Source organism: Drosophila sulfurigaster, chromosome X (genome assembly GCF_023558435.1).
Source record: "Drosophila sulfurigaster albostrigata strain 15112-1811.04 chromosome X, ASM2355843v2, whole genome shotgun sequence".
NCBI classification, from domain to species: Eukaryota; Metazoa; Arthropoda; class Insecta; order Diptera; family Drosophilidae; genus Drosophila; species Drosophila sulfurigaster.
Window position 1 is genome coordinate 13,972,816 of NC_084885.1, and position 24,099 is coordinate 13,996,914.

The following is a 24,099-nucleotide window of genomic DNA, read 5'->3' on the forward strand; positions in this document are numbered from 1 at the left end:
ATGTGCATGCGATTGCAGTATATTTCTGTATTTGGCGAAGCTTTTAGTATTTAGTATATTTTGAAATTCAGCTTGCGGTCACGCTGCCTTGCCTATCCATAGTTTTTTTTTTGTATCCAAACAGTAAAAATAAGTTTAAACAAAAGCATATACATATAAGTTAATTTTTTTTTTCGTTAAGTGTAAAATTTATTTATTTTTTAAGTGCGCGTTCAATAAGAAAATGTCATCGCGAAGGTAAATAGGAAAAACGACAATGTACACACATACACACATACAAGATTCACGCACACACACGCTCCAAACCCAGATGTACCATGCTCACATACACACTCACACACTTACACACACATTCCCCAACACACACAGGCACATACACGCGCGCACAAGCCCATAAGCACACACATAGCCATACACATAGATACACTCTGGGGCTATTTACATATGTATAAGTATATACAAAAATCAAAAAACCAAAGAGAAAGAAACAACAACATTGAGATAAAAAAGTGCAACAAAGTGCTGAAAGTAAATTGCTCCGCAGCAGCCGCTGACGCAGCCCCGTTGGTTGTCCCCTTTTCCCCTTTTCCGGCCACCCTGCACTCTTCTCCTCTCGCAATAATATCGCAATATCGGTCGCGCTACAGCCAAAGCTATGAAGCTAAAGCTACGGCTACATCTACAGCTGTTGCGGTCTGCCTGCCACCTCTGTTTCTGTTGCTACCGCTGTTGCTGTTTGGGGGGACGATGGGGAAAGGGGGAAGCTTGGTCAGGCAGGTGGCTGGGTCAGCGGCTGTTGCGGTGTTTGCAGGGTGTCTTTTGTGTGTGTGTGTGTGTTTTTCGCTGCTGCTGGAGATGTGCAAAACGAAACGAGAATTTCCCTGCTCACGATCGCGTTCGCGTGCACGGGTGCAATTTGCACGATTCACGACATGCGCAACCCCAAAACAGGGGGGAACAACTCGAACGTCCCATTAAATGATATTAGGAACTATGTATATTTACACACCACTTGATTAGCTGTAATAAACACACACAGACACACATTCAAATCAAATACCTCTACACTAAATATTTGTGCATTCTCACTCACACTGTTGATGATGATGATGATGATGATGAACTATGCCCCTAATTTTTACAGATGGTTCCACCCAACGATAACGGGCATCGAAGCTGAAACATTACTACAGGAACAAGGTTTCGACGGTTCATTTCTAGCACGTCTATCATCATCAAATCCGGGCGCATTCACACTTTCCGTGCGTCGGGGTAACGAGGTAACACACATTAAAATCCAAAACAATGGCGACTTTTTCGATCTTTATGGAGGTAAGTGGATAAACTGCACTATGTCATCCAATTTAAACTAATCACAATATCATCTCCCCTTCTGTCATGCAGGTGAGAAATTTGCAACATTGCCGGAGCTGGTACAATATTATGTGGAGAATGGGGAGCTGAAGGAGAAAAATGGTCAGGCCATTGAGCTGAAGCAGCCGCTCATATGCGCTGAGCCCACAACGGAAAGGTGAGTGCCTCGGCTAAATATCCTTCTTGTTTTCCAATTGGAACGTCACTCTCGATAACAGCTGTTGCTGTGTCTGTAATTCGAATCAGAGTTCTTTCCCCCTCCCATACATATGTATGTACACATTGTGCAGCTGATGGCTCATTCGACCGATGATGATGTCGCCATGCTGTCTATAATATACACACACACACACAGGCTCATGCATTGAAATGGTGTGCGTAACATGCATAGATATGCTATAGCTCGTCATTTCCTTGACCCAATTCTGTATTCAGCCTTGCAGAGGGTATTTTAATTATGCTACACAGCTGCAATCGTCGCACGTATTAATTATACTATATGTGTACATATATTCTCGATCAGGACGTTGAACTTGTTCGTTGATTATTGCGTTCTTGGTGCTGGGTTGTGTATTTATTTATCTGTAATATCAACAACTTAAATATATACACACACACATGCACACTCACACACACATGCATTTTTATAGCATTTCTCGGTGCGCAAAATTGAATGAACTCCTTACAGGGTATTTGCTTAACGTCACCTCGAAGATTGCAACTTACACATACATGTATGTGTGTGTGTGTGTGTGTGTGTGTATCAGCTCTATCTGCTTTGTTTTGTTTTTGTTAGAGTGCTGCAATTTTTCGTTTTTTTTTTTTGTGTACTCAAAATCGAACAGTGCGTTGAATTTTCGAAAACACTTTTGATTACATTCATACTTAAAGTATATATAGTACATTATATATTGCATAGGCAGTTGGGGGAAAGTGTTTGAAATTTTAAAGGCGATTGGCCGAATTTCCAATCAGATTGACTAGACTATCGATTGCGGTTTCAGCCTGCTTCTTGTAAGAAACATACAAATTAAATGTTATGTATTGCAATAGCCACAAATGCGATTGTTTGATAAAAATAAACACTTGTGCATTGTGTCGTCGATTATATGCTGGCGAAAAGAAAGCGTACATAGATAAACCCACACACACACACACACACACATATATATGCGGGCATGTATGTATGTGTAATGATCGCACGCGACGCGCTGTCTGCTATGTTAACAGCACCGCAAACTAAGCGACACGTGCAAATGTTGCGTTAACAGCGAGCTGTTAAAATTAGGCAAAGCACATGTTAATATGCTCATGTTTGACAGCGGTTGTCTCTTTGTATGTGTGTGTGTGCGAGTGAATGTTAAACCAAATTAATAGAAATTTGGTGTGAATAATTTCTAAATACGATTTAACGCAGCAGTGTCACACATACACATCGGCATACATATATGTATGTACATTAAGTTACACCCACAAGTTATTGCCCATACAAGTTAATGCATTGTGCGATTTCTGTTTGTTGTTATTGTTGGTGCGCCGCTGTTAATGCCTTTTGCAACCCACACACACACGCACACATACACTCGGAGAACACGCACACGCTAAAGTATTTTTGTTATTTATTGCTTATTAACATTTTTGTTGTCTGACTGTCAAATATTTTATTACAATGGCTTCTCCTCAGTTTCAGTCTCAGTCTCAGTCAGTCAGCCAAACGTGCTCTCCCTCGCACTTGCACTTCCTAACACCCACACTCATGCTGCCGCCTGCCATCTCGCTCGCTCTTTGTTTAATGTGTTTCCAATTTGTTGTTGTTGTTGTTGTTGCTGCTGCTGCTTCTGGTGTTGTGACTGGCGTGCATTGTTTTTGCATTTTCCGCATCCTAACGGTCAGCCACCTTTTGCCACACCATGCCACGCCCACCTGACTTTGACCGTCTGCCTTTTTTCGCTAATTTTGGTAGCCACTTAAAAATATCCGCAACTGAGATTCAAACTTGAAATCGAACTGCAAATCGATAAACAGACTGCTCTTAAACTGTGTTAAGTGCGCATCGCTGACGTTAAACACAGCGACTGCTTCCCCAAACGCAAACGCAAACGCAACCGCCTCCCCCCTCCCCACCACACTTCACCACACGACACTTCAATTCAGGCAATGCACAATATTCAATAATTCGCATATTGCCTGCGCTGCTGTTGTATGTTGAATTTCGCAATGTGACGTTCTGTGGGTCGAAGTATTGAAATTATTGGTTCTTCTCGTTGTGTGTGGGTTATTTTTAATTTTGCCAGCAAATTATATTTGTTGTTGTTGTTACTGGTTGGTTGTATTATGTATGTATTTATAAATCGAATTTGATTTGTTCCCTTAACTGATCTCACTGGGCCGGTCGGTCTCTTTCGTCAATTCGTGACGCTCTTGTCCAGATGACGCTCGCAATTGATTTCGGCACGTTTTTTAATGAATCTAAAATTAGTCTTAGTCCATGCCAAACAAACAGGAACAAAAGAAAGCGCGCAAACTCTGTCGCCGTCTCTGTTGCTCCCTCTCCCTCTCCCTCTCCATCTCCATCTCGCTCTTGCGTTTGCGCTTGCTGCGGCGCAACTTCCTCATTAGAGAGACAACAACTTTTGAGTCATGCTGAAATTCTATGAAGAGCTTTCAACTCTCACTTCTTACACATGCGTATGTATATACATACATACATGTATGTATGTGTGCATGTGTGGAGGAGTGATCTGCTTTGTGGGGGAGTTGTGAGCTTCCGCCTTACATAAAAGCTCTGATCTGTATGCATAGTACGAGCAGCGTCCGCCATTTTGTTAGTGTTTATTGTAATTGTTATTCCAACGGTTATTGTTATTGTTAATGTTACTGTTGTTGTTGTTTTTGTTGATGTGTTGTTCGTTTGTAACGTGCTTTACAATGTGATGTAACGCAACAACAACAACAACAACAACAACAGCAACAAAAAAAGAACCTCAATAAAAGCCAATTTTATGCTGGGATTCCCTTGCTGGCAACGAGGAAGTAAATTTGGGCAAAGTTGCTCTTTGTGAAGAAAGTTTCCGAAGATTTCTCGAATTTAAGCCACTAATTAAGTTTATGTGAATGACAAATTTATGTCTTTATTTCGAAGTTTTATTTTGAAACCTAAGCGAAAAGTAATTTCTACTTTTAATAGTTTATGTTGATTACTATGAATTGAAGAATTGAAGAAATATATTAAAATTCTATTCCTATTTCCTTAACATATTTGCAATTTTTAGTGTTTATTATATCTTCAGTTATTTCCGATTAAATTAAATAATTCAATATACTTCTTAAGCCACTTTATCGAAATAATAATTTAAAACTTGAGGTTAAAGTGAAAAATTCCACCTTTTGTAAGAATTGTTAAACAAATTTAATAGTTTTTTTTTTTATTTAATATCCTTAACAAATTTGCAATATACTCTTTTGAATATTTCTCAATTTCTCGAATAATTAAAATTTACTACTTGAGGGATTGGCCTATTTATGACTTCATTTCGCAATCTTTTTCTAATACTTGAATGCAAATCCATAAGTATTTTCATTATTGTTGAACGAAAGTAATAAAGTTTTGCATATACATATATTTTTTGTAATTTCTACGTTACACGGATTTACCGTCAAGAAGTTATGAGTGGAAATCAATATTTTGCTTTTTGAATTGCATATTCAACAAAAACTTATTAATTATAGTGGCGTGAAAAACAATAAGAATAATAACAACGACAAGTGTTATTCACATGCTGTTTATCTAGTTGCAACGCAGCAAGTTGTTTAATAACATAGTTGTAATTAAAAAATGATAATTGTTAATTGTGCATTACTTTCTTCTCGATTAATGCGAGATACATTCTCCATTATATAGAATGTGTATAAACTCGTATAGTCGCAGTAGAGCGTATAACCACTTGAGTGAGTAAATCTGACAATAATCAATTAAGTTTTCAATTTGTTTTGTGTTGGCGGTTGGTTGGATAATAATGGGGGTTTGGTGAGACGCTTTCTGAGCTGTCTCAGGCTCATTTGAAGTGTAGCTTGAAATGCTAAATGTTTACAATTTTCGCCATTAAGACAAGCCTACAAAATGCTTTATAAATTATGCCGTGCACGTTGTCAGCCTCTCTGACTGAATGTGTTGTATCCGTATCTGAGAATTGAAATCTGTTTGCCGCACAGTTGCCACAGTTAAAGTGGCATTTGTATCTATGCCGTAGCGTCGCTATATGGTTCATATATACTATATATTATATACAATATACTATATGGTATATATTGGCATATATAATTTTGTTGCCGCCCCACGCTAATTGTATTTTGTGAGCTGCGTGACATCCTGAGCAGGCACTTAACTATAACGATGCGATCAGGCCATAAGAATTTTATCACCTATTTATTTGGCCCATTTACCTGTCTCAAGCAAACAGACAGACAGACAGTCAGGCAGGCTGGCAATCACAGGGAGAAGAGACATTAAGGCTGGCAGCATCTGGATCGTTGATGTTGTAACGATCACATGATCGCCAGTGTGATCGAAACGATGGTGTTGGTTGAGTCTAAGTGTAGTTCCCCAAAAGGCAAACTCACTCACAACAAGATCACTTTCTTATATAAACAGAACGATCAAGCGATCAATCCATCAACTATGATCAAGTGATCTATACTGTTCAGTTAACGATGCTATGGTGTGATCAAGATGAGGTACTTTTGTTGATCTCTAAATGCAATTACTTCTAATCACGCACAGCACGATCAAAACAAACTCTCAACTGATTTACAAATTGTTTTTAGATCTACAGTTAGACGCATTCATTTATAAAGATTCTATTTATTACAAATATCTGATAGTTATTTATTCAGATCAGTAATCTTAGATAATAATCTTTTTTATGAAATTCAAAATTTGATTGAATATTCAAATCAGTAGTCGATTATTATTTATATTCATACGATACGATGCAGCGTTATCTTCGCTGTGTTTGATCTTCGATGCTTGATCAGATCTTGTGCGTTCAGTTGACTTTAGCAATTGCATTTGCATTGCGAACAAGTACGAGTACTTCCCTTAAGTCAACTTCTACAATGTTGTTCTTGCTGTGTTGTTGCTGTTGTTGTTGTTGTTAATCAAATGTGCGCACGAAGCCAGAACAGTTAGATGCTTCGAGCTTGTTGTATGAGTTGGATCGTTATATGGCTGTGTGGAGAGACGTGTATAAATTATATCCTAAATGGTCTGGCCACACGATTTAAAGCACACATCACGAACGTGCGCCAAACCGCAAATGGACGCAGAGAATGAAAAGACGGACAAAGTCTGAATATTATTGATATTTGATTTGATTCTGGTTAAAACCCTCACATGAGATCTGAGCATTCAGCTAGAGCTTGGCGAAAGGTTGTCCTTCACATACAATATCGTACAAAGTCAAGTCTCACATCCCGGAAGCAAATAAGAGAAAGCAAATCGTAAATTCAACTATTACTTACTTACATACAACTTTGTTGCTTTCGTTCGTTGTTGTCTGTTCGAACACAATAGAAAATTGCACTTTTTGACCTGGTTTACATTCACTTGACTTGATTGTGTAATCCCTTAGCGCACGTAGACCCAAAAAAAAAACCGATGAATGTGAATATCAATACAACAACTCCGCCTCCACAATGTGACATAGGGCAGGCATAATGCAGCTGTGTATAGCTAATAATAGTTATTTTCGTCGTGCCTCATAATTCATCGCCAGCGAGTCAGACAATAAAAGAAACGGAATTGTAAAAAGTCTATAAACTACAGATTCATTGTCAACGGACGATTCGGAAATATCCAGTTGTAGCATTTGTTCGTCGTCGTCGTCGTCGTCGTCGAGAAAGATTCCCAAGAGAATATAGATTTCAATTTTACAATATTCCCCGCATATTAATTATTTATTAATTTATAACTCGCTAGTTAATCTTATTTAAATTGCCACCCCCCAAATATCTATGATTATTGGAAAAAATAATACTATAATTATTATTTTGCTGACCTTGTTAGCTGCTCGCTTATTGATCGTTAGTACTTATTTTTAAAAACTATGAAGGAAAGTTTTTAAATTTTTTATATTCATTCGAATGTTATTTCACTGCCTTTGAGAAATGAGAAACTAACTTATTGATACTCTGTAATTGGAGAAAACAGGTTTAAAAATTAAATTTAATAGAATTACTGAAATTTGGAATTCTTACAAATTAAGAAAGAGTAAATTTTTTAGAATTATTTAAAATGATGATTTTAAAAATAAAGCGATTTAAAGAGCGTTCGAAATATATTCCAAAGATATTTATATAGGCTCTTGTTGATACTCTGTAAATAGAGAAAATGGTTTGAAAATTTGATTTGTTAGAACTTTTGAAATTTAAATTCAGTAATAAAAAAAAACTAATTAAGAAAGAGTACATTTTTTAGAATTATTTAAAATGATAAATCAAAAAGATAGCGACTTAAAGAGTGTTAGAGATATATTGAAACCCTGAAAATAGAGAAAATGTTTTAAAAATTATATTTGATAGAACTATTTAAAATTCGTTGATAAATTCAGTAAGAGAAAATACTTATTATGAAAAATAGAATTTGTTAGATATATTTAAATTTACAATTCTGAAAAGAACGAAATATCTTCCAGAGACATTTATATAAGTTCTCATTAAAGAAAAATTGGAGATCAATTTAATTTCAAAATATAATTTATAATAAAAAATCGAATTTAAAAGGAAATATACTTAGGGTGTAGCTAGAATTTGATTTCTGTGAAATAGTTATCAAAGATGATTTAGCTTTAAATACTATATATCACATCTAAGCTATCGATTCTACGTAGTTGAGTCACGAGACTTACTCACAAATATGCACATATGTATGTCTACTATATATAGTATAGTACATTTATGTAAATACATAGTTATTGCTTCATAAGAATTATGCAAACTATGCTTATCATGTAAATGGCGAGTGATTCACTCGAGTCTCACTCACTCAAAACGTTGCTTGTATTAATTTTCTTTATAATAAGGGTTTCGAGTTAAGCAAAACCTTGAACTTGGCTATCGATTGATTAGAGCCGATAACTGGCCGGCTAATAACCTCAAAGTTGGGGACGCCTCAATGCCAAGTCCCACTGAACATTTGTGAAGCTCCAGAGAGTTTTTTTTTTGGTATAACAAAAGTACAAAAATAAAATACGAGACGAAGAGGAAGATTCGCTGGAGCGGTGTGGAGGGAGGGGGAGGAGGAGGAGGAGGAGGATGGTCGCAGGTTGGAGATTGGGGAATGGACAACCGAATGCGTCGCATAGTTTCGCGCCTCGCATATTAAACGCCGACATTTGCGCACAACACAAAATCGTTATTAACAATAAATTATGTTTATTTTTATATGAACATTTTGTTCGCTTTCATGTTGTTGTTGTTGTCGCTCGCTCGTCGTGCCCAAATGCGATCGCGCTGAGGTTTTCTTATTATTATTATTATTACTTTTGTTGTTACTGTTGTTGTCATTGTCGTTGTTGTATAGCGGCTGTTTTGGGCAGCACTTTGGGTAGACGAAGGTCGTCGCTTGAATGCTCTTGAAATGGCTCTGAATGAAAATACGAATCATATCACACTCGTAAAACTATTCATACACTCGAATGCAGTAATTATTCTCGCCTCTATCTACAGATCTTCAAAAGCAGTCCAACAAGATTGCAATTACACAACTGTTACTTTGCCAGAACTGTCTTCAAAACTTTGATTTGATAATCTACTTTCTGAGATTCACTTTTTCCATATTGTGTTTTGTGTCGAACTTTCATCTCATTATGCATTTTTTTTTTATTTGCTGGCAAATTACGTGAAACTCTGAAAATTAAGCTGACAAAGTAATTCTCTGAATCACTTGCAATTTTATATCGAAAATACGCAATTTGGAAATTTTGATTGCATCAAAAAAGTTCAGGTTCTAATTTCTGTTGAATTTCAAATTGCGTTGGCTCTCGACTTCAGTACTTCGACAGCTCACATAATCGGCTAATAATTCAATTTAAACTAATGAAATTATTTGTACAGTGACTAACAGCTTATTTCGTACTGTGGTCTCGGCTAAATTAAACTAACAAATTTATTGAGTCAACGCAAATTGATTGTTTTGTGACTATTTTTTGTGGTTGTCCTTTTTTGTCTATCAACAAAGCAAACTTCAAAGTTTATGTAAACTATAGAAAACGCTAAAAATAGTAAACAATGTTTAAAACTTTACATTGTTTACTATTTTTAGTGTTTTCTAAAAATTGAAAAATTGAAATATTCGTTTAATGTTTTTTTCTTTTATTATGTAATTTGGAGTCTCACTCTTTTGTCTTTCATATTATGTGACAATTGTAAAGTAAAGACTTTATAGTTTATAATAAATTATCGAATACTTTTTTTTTTGGATATATAACATTTTGACTTTAAATGAAATTCAAATTGAACATCAATTTTGAAATAATATTTCTTAAGTTTGAATTTTATTTGTAGTCCAAATATTATATTCGATAAATATTTCGATATTTTTGATAATTTTCTTATATTTTCGTAAATTTGTTATTAGTTGAGTACAATAATCATTAGCAAGCTGTTCATCATGGATTACGTAGTCTTTAAGAGGATATTGTTTGTATAGATTCTTTGGGATAACTTAACAATGATATTGCTTAGGCAAGTTCTAGGCTTTTCATCAACTTGTTATTGTTTATGTCAAACAACGTGGTTGTAAGTTGATTGTTTTTCAACAAATATTATTGTGGTTGCTGCTTTAAGACACTATTAAAGCTGATTAATGTTATGGCCTGCTGGCTGTTGTTTTCAATTTGTGACGTTGCGAAAGTTCCAGCGAAATTCGATGATGAGGCGTTCACTGAGACTAAGACTATCGTAAGCCAAATGTTTGTCATCGCCAACAACTCCCACAAAGCGAGCTCAGTCCCGATTCTGTCTGTCTGTCTGTCTGTCGCCAAGAGTGCCCAGAGCTATTGACGGAGACTGAGACTGAGAATGAGCACTGTCGGTGGCGCACGTCGTCACAAGATGTGAACGCGAAACCAAAGCCAAAATTGGCTGCCAAATATGCGGGGCACGTTCGTCTCTGACGTCTGCGCGCCTGCGCCATAGAAGAAGAGCTGTTTCGCCGTAATTCTCTCCCTTCTCTCTCTCTCTCTCTCTCTCTCTCTCTCGTTGTCGCTCTCATTCTCGCTTTGTGTGCTAGCTATCTCCCTGTATTACGGTTTTGCAACAACAAAAACAACGACAACAACAACAGCTACAACAAAATCCCCCCCCTACGAAAAATTGCCCGCATTGTTAATTCGGTTTCAATTTCATTTCCGGTAGCAGGTAACTGGCGGCGCTTACACGCTGCTTTACCATCTCATCCACATTATGACCATATATACACACACTCACATACACACACTCACACACACACACACACCTATACATAAATGAGAATTCGGTTTCTGATTCATTTGCCATGTCGAACGCTTAGCATTCAAATAGCTGTTAACTAAGTGCATGCTGTCACATGCAAGCAACAATCAACAATCAACAAGCAGCGATCATGTAGTACAGTGTAGTACAGTACACACATCATTTCAATTACTTACAACTTAGTCATTGTCCACGACATGTGCAATGTGTGCAATGTGTGAAACGTGTAAAAGTAAAAGTGCCGTCGCTGCATGATGGGCAACTTTCAAATGGTTCTTGACTAGTGCAGTGCTTTCACTCTAGCTGTAATACGAACAATTCTTTTCAAATATCATGGGTGGGCCCACCCAGTATCGGGTGTTAAACTGAATTATTTACTGAAGCAGCAAATCTTATTGTTAATTATTTAGTTGTAAAATATTGCACTTAATGTAGGGGCGTCCTCCTTGCGATAATAACAACATTTAAAAGCTCAGTCGTAAACAAAATTCCAGTTAGGGTAAAAAATCTGTAAATCGATAACAACAACGATAACATCGCTTACGGTACATCTCTGTTTACCACTGCTTGTGCAAGAAGCAGTGCAAGCCGCAAGTCACTTCTTGCATGTGACAAGAAACAACAAACAGTTGTTGTCAACACACAACACACAACAGTCATCGGGCATCAAAACAAAAACAAAAAGAATAACAATAACAAGAGTGACGACGACGGCGCCGACGGGAACGCCAACGCCCTCGTGCCCCTCCCCCCGGCACAACAACAACAAAAAAAGGTGGAGAAGAACGTCAGTGATTACATTAGGCTGACATGTTATGACCAAGATTAAGACGAGTTCGAGTTGTGAGTTCGAGTTAAAGTCGCTTCGCATTTTCGTGCATTTAAAACAAAAAGCGGCGCACGCAGTCAGGCAACATTCATTCATTCACGAGCACACGATCTGAGCGCTTAGAACAGAGCGGCAGAGCAAGCGAGCACAAGCAACAAAGCAAGCAAGAACCCCAAAGCAACCTCCAGCAGCAAAAGAGACAACACGCGAGTCAAGAACAACGACGACGTCGACAACAACACCAACAATAACGAAGCCGAAGTCGAAGAAGCCGAGAGCAACAGCGAAGACGACAACGACGACGACGACGACACGAAGTAGCCAGAGACTTGAGCAAAAAGCTTAACACTTGGCTGCTGGAGCTTCATTCTCGAGTTGCGGTTCAACGGCGCAACAACACGCATTATCAAAGCGAACAAAGCAGAAATACAACAGCAGTTTAACGAGCAATTCGCGCCCAAGCAGTGCAACAAGCAGTCCAAGTGCGTGGGCGGCTTTTTAAAAAGAAAAAGGAAAACAAACAAAAAATCAAATTCGATTTGCGAAACATTCGATAACACAGTTATTTTTGTTAACTTCAATTAACGCGATAAACTAGATTATGCCTTCAGCCGCATTCGTTTTCGAGCATTTGATTGCAGCACAAACGCGACTGGACGACGCAGCAGCCAAAACAGCCGCCAAATTGTCAACGAAATCGACAACACCAACAATTCCAACACTAACAACGACAACTTTAGTTAAAGAAAAGAAATTGCTGTCGGTTTTTAAGAAAATTGTGCAATAAAAACAATCGTAAAACAAAGTAAAAAAAAAGAAAAAAACATAAAAACCAAAACAAATGCAAAATAAACGTTATTGTTATTCTTATTAAGAGAGCACAAATAGTTGCTATATACTACACACATTTGTATATAGATTTACAGCCCACAAGCATTAACACATTAACAGCAACAACAACAACAACTTGTTGTGTGGCTAAGCAAGTCGTTACATAAACCAGAACAACAGCAACAAAAACGTTAATATTAAAAAAAAACAAAAACGAAAACAAACAACTTTTATCGCGTATTTTCCGCTGTGGAAGTTTTTACAATCGTATTCAATTTATTTTTTTTTTTTTTTGTGTGTGCTGAGAAAGTTAATGCGGAAAAATTGCTAGAAAGTGAAAACCGCATAGAAGAAAGGAAAACAAGAAACCGCAACATAAAAGTGCAACAAGTCGCAAGCAGTGCAAAACAAAACAAAACTAAAACATACAAAAAAGCAAGCAGTCAAAATGCTGTTCAACAAGTGCCTTGAGAAATTGTCCAGTTCGCTGGGCAACGTTGTCAACAACAAACTGCAGGAGAAGCAGGTGTACAACAACAAGAACAACAGCAACAACAACAGCAGCAGTAATATTAACAACAACAACAACAATAACAGTATTAATGAGTACAACAAACAGCGCAATTTCGAATACGAGCGTGCGATACAAGCGCATTACGGCAACGGCGGAGGAAGTGGAGGTGGAGGTGGAGGAGGAGGAGGAGGAGGACGCACGTCGAGGAGCAACAGTCACAGTTACAGTCGCAGTAACAGCTACACCTCGAGTCACAGTCAAAGTCACACAAAATCAAAGCCCAGCAAAGGTCACAAGACAAAGGCAGCAAGAACAGCAGCAGCAGCAGCAACAACAGCTGCAACCGATGAACGACAGTGCAAAAATTGCATGAGCAACGATGAGCTGGCCATGATCATCCGAGGCGTTGCCCACAACAACAACAACAGCAACAACAACAACAATCAGTTGAGAGTTCGCCCCGTGTCAACGACAGCGTCATCGAGCAGCTCCTCCACAGAGTCGCTGCATCTGCCACTGACCTCGCCGCGAGGCAGCCATAGCAGCTGCAACAGCTCTAACAGCATCACAATTGCCCCGCCTACCGCCGCCACATCCGCCTCTTATCCCGTTACGCCCACATCGTGGTCAGCGTCGCCGCCAAGCTTTGCGACAACGCACAACAGCTTTGGCGGCTCCAGCGACACACTGGCGCTCCTGGCGGCCATGCGTGTGCAACTCCTTGGCTTCAAGTAAGTGTTGTTTGTGTGCAAACAGAAGAAGAAAAAACAGAAGAAGACGAAGAAGAAGAAGAAAAACACCTCAAATTGGGCGCGTCGAGAAAACGCGCGCACACTGCTTAACAAATTAGGCGCGACTTAAAACGCGCGCGTCCTTGTTTGTTATATCTCTGCTGAGGCGCGTGCGCCACACAAATTAAATTAATGCTATTGCTGTTGTTGTTGTGCTGCCATTAACAACAATCTAATAAGCAACAGCAGCAACAACAACAACAATGGTAGTAATAGCAACAAATTGTCATGTGCCCAAAATTGCCACGCAAATGAGTAAATATTTAAGCTAAGCATCAGCAAAAACAACAGCAACCGATTGAGTGGGGCTAGTGACATTCTAATAGATAGACATATGACAGATACAAACACACACACACACACACACACACACATTTATTTATATATGGTCAAAATATGGGTAAACAAAACGCCTGCACGTCTGATTTTCATCTTTTTTTTTTCTTGTTCTCTTCGCTCCCTCCGCTTTGTTTGCACTCCTATTTATGAGACATCTCTCAACAGTTGGAGCTTCAGTTATGCATATACCCTATAACCAAAATGAAAAATGAAAAATAGTCAACAGCCAGGCATTTCCGACTCACCTCAATTAAGTGCGGTTTTATGACAAACTCGCTAAAAAGTACTGCGAGAGATAAATTATATTTCGCATCTATCAAGTTATAGAACATCAACTGTTCGTTCGTCTCATTTTAATGGTATTATAGTCTCTTATTTATTATGGCATTTTTTTTCGATGTTGTTGATATTGTTCAAGTTGTTTTTTGCGTATTGTTTGTTATTGATTTTTGCATTTAGAGCCGCCGCAGAGAGAGAGAGAGAACTGCGACATAAGTTCTAATGAAATGATCCACACCATTTAGCGTCGTGCTACAAGCTGAAGCAAATGCCAGGCTCATAAATAACTAAATACATATACGGGCATCTGATAAACGACAAAAACACAGAAAAAAAAAAAAGGAAAAGATCGCATACCTGCGAATCGTAACTGGCACACAACAGACAACGCAGCCTCTTCTCTACCTTGGCTAAATAAACGTGCTTTTATTATCTGGATGTGGGAGTACACACACACACCCCCCTCCCCTCTTACCCACCACTGTTTACACACATGTGGTGTGTAGCTTACAGATTCTTTCAATTCTTTGCATTGTCGTCGACTGTGTGTGTTTACCGCTTATCAGACATTTATCCCGCACTTCATCTCTCCCGTTTCCTTCCCTCCCCTTCTCTCTCATTTGGCAATGGAATCTTTTCAGCACAGACCTTGGAGGTGGAGGCAACTAGCTCCCCAGGGTCGCATCGTTGCACTTCCGGCTGTGCCGTTTAGTGGGTCACTTTTGCTGTTTATCGTTAGAGCGTTAACAGAGTGCGCACTTCAATTAACACTCCTTTCTATACCCCCTCCACTGCTTTGCACTGCACTGCTTCACCTACTCTACTCGTATGTACTGCTTGCCTTGACAGCTGCAACCGCATGTTAATTGATTTTCGCCAGCGTATAAAGCAATCTCACTTTCTTGAACATATTAGAACTTTTTGTAGCACATTAACGCGTTAACTTAATAGCTGCATAAATCATGCAACTCCAAGTTATTCAGTCTTATCTATTTCTGTGCTGACTTGATGACAACTTTTGCTGCATTTTGCAACTTAACTTAATCAATTATATGCAGTCAATGCTGCTCTTATTGATTTATTTCCATGCAGTTTGATTAATTAATGTGTGTGAAGAGCACAAAGCGCAAAAGCTTAATGAGTTACATTTGCCTCTTGTTTTTTTTTTTGTTTTTTTGGATATGTGAAGTGCTTTAGCAAACGCTACAAGCTAACATATGAATGAGTTTTTAACAACCAAGTGATTTGCTAAAGGGCATAAAACTTGAAACAATTTGCAATTTGAAATATGTGCAATTTGTTTCGCCCCCCTCGCCCCCTTCTCAGTCACAGAACTCGAATACCGTGGATACCAGCCTCCAGTTTGTTGTGTTGTGTTTTGTTTTTATTTCGTGAGTTTTGCGAGCGCACAAATTTGTTAAGCTGTGACAAATGATAATTTATGCGATATACATTCGTATGTATGCATAATTATATAGAATATATTTACACACACAAGTAGATATATTTGCGATTGTGATTTAGATTCGAGACTCCAACTGAGGCTGAGGCTGAGTCTCAGCTGAGCTGAGCTGTTTGTTGACCTTTTTGGCGTCGCCTCGTCGCATTCATGAATGGCCAACAGGTTGAGTTTTGTTCACGGCGACTGCTTCCTGTGTGCGTGTAACGGTAACTGTACTTGAAACTGTAACAGTAACTGTGACTGTGACAACAACAGCGAACTGCTTGCCTTGCCAGATACCCTCGACTAAGCAGTGTACTTCATTCTGAAGTGAGCAACGACAAAAGCAAATGAAAACAGTTTATTTATTATATCTATATCTATTTCAAATTTATTTCAAATTGCATTTATATTTGCATATGACAAATGCTTTTTAAGCTGTTGCTGCTGTCAAGTAAATACCCTGTATTTGTGTATGTACAAAGTGCCTACGTGATCTCTCCACACGTTCACGCAATTGAAACACGAAACATTTGGCACCAATTACAGGGTATATAACACTTGCACATGTCAAGTTAACGTGACGCAAACAGCAGTCAGATGCAAAAATACATTTTGATGGGGCAATTAAAACAAACAAAAAAAAAACAAAACACTGAATACTTTAAGTATGTAATTGCCTTTTGCCTTCTGCCTTTAGTCCAAAATTAACAATTTTTCCGTTAATGCGAAGAAATACAACGACAACAGCGACGACAACGACGACGACGACGTCGACGAACAGCAGAAATTATAATAATAAAAATAGACAGATGAGAAATGTGCTAATTTTGAGGCAGTCAATTATCGCATTGAATCACTTGGCAATCGAGCATAAGAAAAGCACGGGACGAAGATTGGAAGAAGGAATTGTAGGTAGATTCTATTAGCATTGCGGGTTGTTCCCGAATCCGTTGAGTTTCCATCGATAAAACGCAAAACTAACCGCAGCAGAGCCAGAGCCAGTGTTGCGCAAGTTTGTAAAGTGTTTTGCGGTAATTATATGTTTTTTGATTAACATATTTTGTTCATTAGCATTTCCATGCAACCCCAACACAAGCGACAAAACTGCTGTGCATGACTTTTGTCAATGATCAAGTTATTTTTAGATCTTGGCGCGCATTTGATTGACAACTCTAAAAATAAAAAAAATTAAAAACGCCAGAGATCAATGGGAATGGGATTGCAATTAATGATCTCTATCCGATAACAGCTACCAACAATCGACTATCGGCATTTCCAATGCCATTTCCGGTTGCTAAATATATTAAAGTTATAGAAAAATCAACACAAGTTGCAAACATGATCAGCGGAATCGACATTCTTATCATTAGCCATAGATTCATTCCGGCTGGGGAGCCACCTTGAATATGTAACGAGAGAGACGCAGAGACAGAGAGAGAGAGAGAGAGTAACGAGTCGAGTAACGAGTTATTCGCAAGGCATGCTAAGTGCTATGCTGACTGACGGATCCAATAATGTGTAAAGTCGATATCTATAAATAGTATACAACCAACACACACACACACACACACACACATGCATATACGGAAGATAAATCGAGGGAAAACTCGACGCATACATAACGCATGAGTCTAAGTCTAAGCATTAAACCGCATGTTTTATGATAACTATGACCCCAAAACAACACCGACAACGATGCTCAACAGTTTGTTTTTAAATCGAAACCGGCTTAAGGACAACTCAAGTCAAGTCAACTTAATTCGATTGATTTGTTTCGCAGTTGCTCGCTGTGCTCGATTTACGATTCTATTCTATACCATATAGACCACATTTGTAGTATACATCTACATATTGATGGCGACGAACTCTGCGAGGTGTTGTTAGTTACTACCTGGCTGGAGAAGTGTTTTAATAACTACCGAGCCATGTACATACATACGACTGAAACTGTTCGCATTCGCATTTCGTATTCGTATTCGAATTCAAAGCAAGTTTTTTAAGTTAGTGTTATTTATGCAAAATAGAACACGGCAATTCCAATTCCAAAGCCAAAGCCAAACGAAAACACGTTGCGACTAAGCGTATACCCTGTTAATTCATTGAATTTTATATTTAAATTTTTTTATGAAAATTTAAAATTATGCAAAATGTATTTGCTCTTCAATTTGTTAAAGTAGAAAGTTCTATCGATAACATCCGATTTTCGATTGTGTTTCGAATTCAAGCTGAGACACACTGCTTGCTGTCATCGGTACTGCGTCACAAGCAGTGCAGCAGAGCTGTTGCAATAAGCCATTTGACTGACAACAGCCGCCAGCCTTTTTGCGTTTGTTTTTGTTGATGGCTTTTGCTTTCTGTGTCAGCAGCAACAGTAGCTGCCAATTGTTGTTTTCTACAAATACACATTATATGGTATACCAATATATATATGTATACGCAACGCCAGACGAGTATTACTTATAACTATGACTACTTCCATATGGCCTGGACAGGCGACAAATCAACAAAGCCTTATATGTAAGCAGAGTCCGAGTCCGAGTCGAGGCAGCAGCAACCACAACAACAACAACAACAACATGGCAACTAACTTGCACTTTTCCACACGTCGCTAACTGTTGTTGTTGTTGCTGTTGTTGTTGCTGCTGCTGTTTGCCTTGCATTTGTCCGTTTTCTTCGGGTTGTTGCATTTTTGTGCGCATATTCGTTGCGATGCGAAACGATTCAATTCGATTTGTATTCGTATTTTGTATTTGCACTGCCTCACCACCCCTCGCCTCGCCCCCCTTTGTCATAGTGTCAGCCTGTGTTGTCGGCATCGTTTTTAGTTGTTGTCATTTGGTGCTTTGCTTTTTACTTTTTGCTTTTGCGCGCTTCTCGCCTGTGTTTGCATTTGTTGTGCACAGTTCATAGTTGCACTTCAAGCGCGCACGTAGCACAACAGACAATCTTCAGCAGCTGTGTTCAGGTTGAGCACACATTAACAGACTACTTAATTGATTGATTGAATTGATTAAACGAAATGTTATTGTTTCGTCGTTTATTGCAGATGGTTTCATGGCAATCTTTCTGGCAAGGAAGCTGAAAAATTGATATTGGAGCGTGGCAGGAGTGGTTCGTTTCTTGTGCGTGAATCTCAAAGTAAACCTGGTGATTTTGTGCTTTCCGTGCGCACAGACGACAAAGTGACGCATGTCATGATTCGATGGCAGGTAAGTGTCAAATTAATAAACTAAATGCAAAGGCCAAAACAAAAACTTATAGACATAGACATAGATATAGATATAGAATGCAAATCGATTTCTGACTGTAAGCAATAATACAAGTAATGGCAGTAGTAATAACAACAACAACAACAACAATGACTACAACAGCAGCTGATATACAAGTAATGCAAACGACTGGCCGTAAAGTTCCTCATCGTTTGACCTTGAATTAGTAGTATACACTGTGTGCTTGCATATGCCAGCTTATAATAAATATACTCTACAACGTTTACATTGAACGTGTGTATGTGTGTGTGTGTGTGTGTTTGTAACGTGCAAATACGTGCACACACATTTGTTTATTGTCATCGCATTTAGGAGTTCATTTAATTTTTTAGTCATTTCTCGCGCACTCGTGGCGTATGCGTAATGTAAATATACTGCTTGCCAGCGGTCAGCTGTTAGCCCAAAGCCTGGCGCACTCTCAACTGCTTGCCGACATCGCTGCTTCGTGCTGCACTGCTTGTTTAACAGGCAAAGAAATTCCCCAGTGCAATAATATGCAAACTCAAATGTGATTTTTCTCGATCACAATGGATTTGAAATTGAAATGAGTTCGCTTGAAGTTTCGCTATAAATATAAATAGTTGATTTACAAGCCAGAATTGTGCATAGCACTATAAAGTAGTATTATATAAGATTGTTTGCCAATCCACTAAACACGACAATCCCATATTTTGTTTTTACCAATACGAAACTATTGTGAGTCCCCACAAAATAAAATATATATTTTTGTAACTTTGTTACTATTTGTTGTGTTGGTGCTTCTGACGCCATTTTTGTTGTTTTTGTTGTGTTTTTTTTTTACAATAATGTTATTTACATGACCGGTTGGGCTTTTTGTTGTTTTGTTGTTCACTTAGATTTGACATTGCGGTCACGTTTGCACTTTTATTAGCTAATTGTGTGGCGTTTTTTAATTAATTTTATTGTTGCGGTTCAACGCGAACGCTTAGTCGCCTGTAGTTACCCTGTAGTTACCCTGTAGAACAGCCAATGGAGTTTGCTAGACTTATTTCAATAAGTTTTCTTTTTTGAATGTCTTGATCTGTTGCATATTAGTTAGCATTGTGCTTGGACCTTGTTGAATAACATTCCAAATTTATCTGTTGCTGTTTCAGGATAAGAAATACGACGTTGGCGGTGGAGATTCGTTTGCCACACTTTCCGAACTGATTGCACACTACAAACGCAACCCGATGGTGGAGACCTGTGGCACAGTGGTGCATCTGCGTCAGCCCTTCAATGCCACACGCATCACAGCGGCCGGCATCAATGCTCGCGTCGATCAGCTGGTCAAGGTGAGTGGGAATCTAATTCAGAGTTGGAATGCCAGAATGGAGATGTTAATCTAACTATCTGTTTGTCTGCCTCTTGCAGGGTGGGTTCTGGGAGGAGTTCGAGTCGCTGCAGCAGGACAGTCGGGATACTTTTTCGCGCCAGGAGGGCTACAAGGATGAGAACCGCCTGAAGAATCGCTACCGCAACATATTGCCCTGTAAGTCGTCAACTGTTTGATAGCCAATAATTGCAAAAAGAACCCTCAACCAATGGCTTAAGGAATTCCTTAATAACTCGTTGACTAACCGTCAACTAATCCAACAAACATTTTAAGGAATTTCTTAAGTAATTGAGTCCACATTACATTCCACAACAACTTCCACTTTCATTCCATTCCTTAACTTATTTCCCCATTCACACTTTCCAAATGAATCCAATTACCATACCACATTTAATGGCCTAAGAAATTCCCCAATTTATGGCATACTTGTTTCCTTAATTAAATCTTGAACTAATCAAGCAACTCTTTGGCTATCTTTCAGATGATCACACGCGTGTGAAGCTGCAGGATGTGGAGCGCAGTGCACCGGGAGCCGAGTACATAAATGCCAACTACATACGCTTACCCACCGACGGCGATCTGTACAACATGAGCAGCTCCTCGGAGAGCCTCAACTCGGTGCAATCGTGTGCCGCTTGCACCGCCGCGCAGACGCAACGCAACTGCCCCAACTGCCAGCAGCTGAACAAGACGTGCGTCCAATGCGCCGTCAAATCGGCAACGTTGCCCTACAGCAATTGTGTGACCTGTGGCCGCAAATCCGATTCGCTGAGCAAGCATAAACGCAGCGAATCGCTGTCGACGTCGACGGCCTCGCTCAACGGTTGCCTTGCCATGCTGCTGAAGAAGAACTGCGGCGATGCCTCGCCCCCGCCCTCGGTGTTGTCGCATGCCACAAGCAGCGGCGTCTCCGGTTCGCTGCTGAGCGTCGAGCGCGACATGTTCAAGACGTACATTGCCACCCAGGGCTGTTTGGCGAACACGAAAACGGACTTCTGGAACATGATTTGGCAGGAGAATACGCGCGTCATTGTGATGACCACCAAGGAGATTGAGCGCGGCAAGACCAAGTGCGAACGCTATTGGCCCGACGAGGGACAGTGCAAGCAATTTGGTCACGCCAAGGTCCAGTGCGTCAAGGAGAACTCCACCAATGACTATACGCTGCGCGAGTTTTTGTTCTCGTGGCGCGACAAACCCGAGCGCCGCATCTATCACTATCATTTCCAAGTGTGGCCCGATCACGGTGTGCCCGCCGATCCTGGCTGTGTGCTCAACTTCCTGCAGGATGTCAACACCAAGCAGAGCAATCTCACGCATGCTGGCGAGAAACCCGTAAGTATAATTTGAGATCAAATTTTCCGCCCATGAGCACTGTTAACATTCGATTTCAATTGCAGGGTCCTATTTGTGTGCACTGCTCGGCGGGAATTGGCCGCACGGGCACTTTTATTGTCATTGACATGATACTGGATCAGATCATGCGAAATGGTAAGTGTGGCTTGGGTTCAAGTTGTTAGATATTTGTAAATTGTAATTGAATGCAGCTCCACAACAGGTTAACAGCAGTGTTAACAGTGCTGTTAGCGTTGTTAATACTGTGTAAGCAGTGTGCTGTTGCAGCTAAGCAGTGCAATTGCCAGCAGTGCAAAACTGCTTGCCGTAAAGCTTTACTTATTCATTATATTCTCTTCTTCTCTTTTTTTCTCACAGGCTTGGACACCGAAATTGATATTCAGCGCACAATTCAAATGGTGCGCTCGCAGCGCTCAGGCATGGTGCAAACGGAGGCGCAGTACAAGTTTGTCTATTACGCCGTGCAGCATTATATCCAGACGCTGATCGCACGCAAGCGGGCCGAGGAGCAGAGCATACAGGTTGGACGCGAGTACACCAACATCAAGTGAGTTGCAAATTGTGCACATAATGTATATGAAACTGTATTTAACTGAACATTGTACGTGTCATTTGCGCAGGTACACTGATGAAATTGGCAATGATTCACAAAGATCTCCACTACCACCAGCAATTTCTAATCTAAGTCTAGTAGCAAGTAAGGCAACGGGTGCAGCAGCAGCAGCAGGAGGAGGAGGAGGAGGAGGTGCAGCAGTAGCAGCGGGCTCAACAGGAGATCCATTGGCAGCGTTGAATGCTGCAAATGCGGCGAGCGGCAAACATGTCTCGAAATTGCAACCACCGTTGCCGCCGTTGGGCGCAAACAACAACAACAATAGCGCAGCGAACAGCAGCAGCAGCAGCAACAGCAACAATCATTGCAATAACATGAACGGCGGCAGCGGCAACAGTAACAGCAATGCCAATGGCAACGGCAACATTCTTGGCAGCAATGGCGGCAACAGCAATTTGCGCAAATCAAATTTTTATAGCGATTCGTTGGCCGCCTTCAAGCAACAGAAGCACATTGATCAGGCAGCCGCAGCAGCGGCGTCGCAGGCAACCACTGCAGCAGCAGCAACATCAGCAACAGCACCTGCAACTGCAGCAGCAGCAGCATCTGCAACAGCAGCCGCAGCAACAGCAGCAGCAGCAGCAGGTAAGCAGAAACAGGTCATGGGCCGGCCGGGTTTACTCAAGTTGCTCACCAGTCCCATCATCTTTCAGCCAAATACAAAAACATTCCCAAAGACATGAACAGTTTGAGGCAGCCACATATTGCCGCATATGCTGCTGCGCCTGCGCTGCCGCCGCCACCGACGCCGCCGCGCAAAACATGACAAATGAATTTCTAAATCATAAGCCAAACACAAACACACACACACACACTTACTCTTACACAGAACATAAGCAGATCATGTACAGTTGACTCACTCGCACTCGCACAGAAACAGCTTATAAGCAACAGCCCAACAGCATCAAGCAACAGGAGCGTGAGAGCGAGAGCAACGTATGTATGTACAGGAATGATTGCTAATGTTATCGACAGCTGCATTTGCACTTGATGCACACACAGAAACACACTCTCCCACTCACTCACACACATACGCAGCACGCAAGCACTTTCTTACCTCCAAAACGAACTTGTAACAAAGTTAGCGCGCCATTTTGAAAAGCCGAAACTTTTGTTTTCAAAACAATTATTTTTAAATCGTCAACTGTTTGTATGTAATCACACCTATTTTTATTTTCTTTTATAATTATTTTTACTATTACTATTATTTTATGTTCAATTTTTTTGTAATTGTATCAATTTATACCCGCCCTATGCCCCCATAGTTGTTAGCATTGTAAAAGTTGATGAACCATCGGCTTAAGAGCAGCAAATATTGTTTTAGTGTTGTAAGTGTTGAAAAACGAAATGAAAACAAAACAAAAGCGTTGATTGTGATTCAAAAGAAAATGGCGTCAAACGGAACAGAATGTTAAAAAAAAAATAGAACGGAAAAGAACGGAATAGAACAGAACAGAACAGAATAGATCAGATCAGAACAGAACAGAATAGCATAAAATAGTGTGTAACAGAATAATCGAACAGATAAAACGTAGAACAGAACAGTTTAGCGGCAAGCGCATAAGAAATCAATCAATTCGCAGGCAAGGCAAACAAACACCAACCAACAACAAA

At 39.8% G+C, this 24,099-nt stretch overlaps 1 protein-coding gene across 3 annotated transcripts; it reads left to right on the forward strand.

Annotated features, from left to right (window-relative positions):
• The first annotated feature begins 82 nt into the window (after positions 1 to 82).
• LOC133849363 (tyrosine-protein phosphatase corkscrew) lies at positions 83 to 23,913 on the forward strand. Of its 3 annotated transcripts, XM_062285395.1 has the most exons (11): positions 83 to 237; positions 1,145 to 1,332; positions 1,405 to 1,531; positions 18,958 to 19,120; positions 20,296 to 20,475; positions 20,555 to 20,672; positions 20,998 to 21,851; positions 21,917 to 22,007; positions 22,230 to 22,419; positions 22,493 to 23,070; positions 23,139 to 23,913. In XM_062285395.1, exons 1-11 carry the CDS (start codon positions 224 to 226, stop codon positions 23,249 to 23,251), a joined length of 2,616 nt encoding a protein of 871 aa, XP_062141379.1. In that variant the 5' UTR covers positions 83 to 223; the 3' UTR covers positions 23,252 to 23,913. The 3 variants fall into 3 exon arrangements, with proteins under 3 accessions (XP_062141379.1, XP_062141378.1, XP_062141380.1); XM_062285394.1 differs by lacking the exons at positions 83 to 237; positions 1,145 to 1,332; positions 1,405 to 1,531 and adding an exon at positions 11,794 to 13,789; XM_062285396.1 differs by lacking the exons at positions 83 to 237; positions 1,145 to 1,332; positions 1,405 to 1,531 and adding an exon at positions 18,822 to 18,876.
• The last annotated feature ends 186 nt before the right edge of the window (positions 23,914 to 24,099 follow it).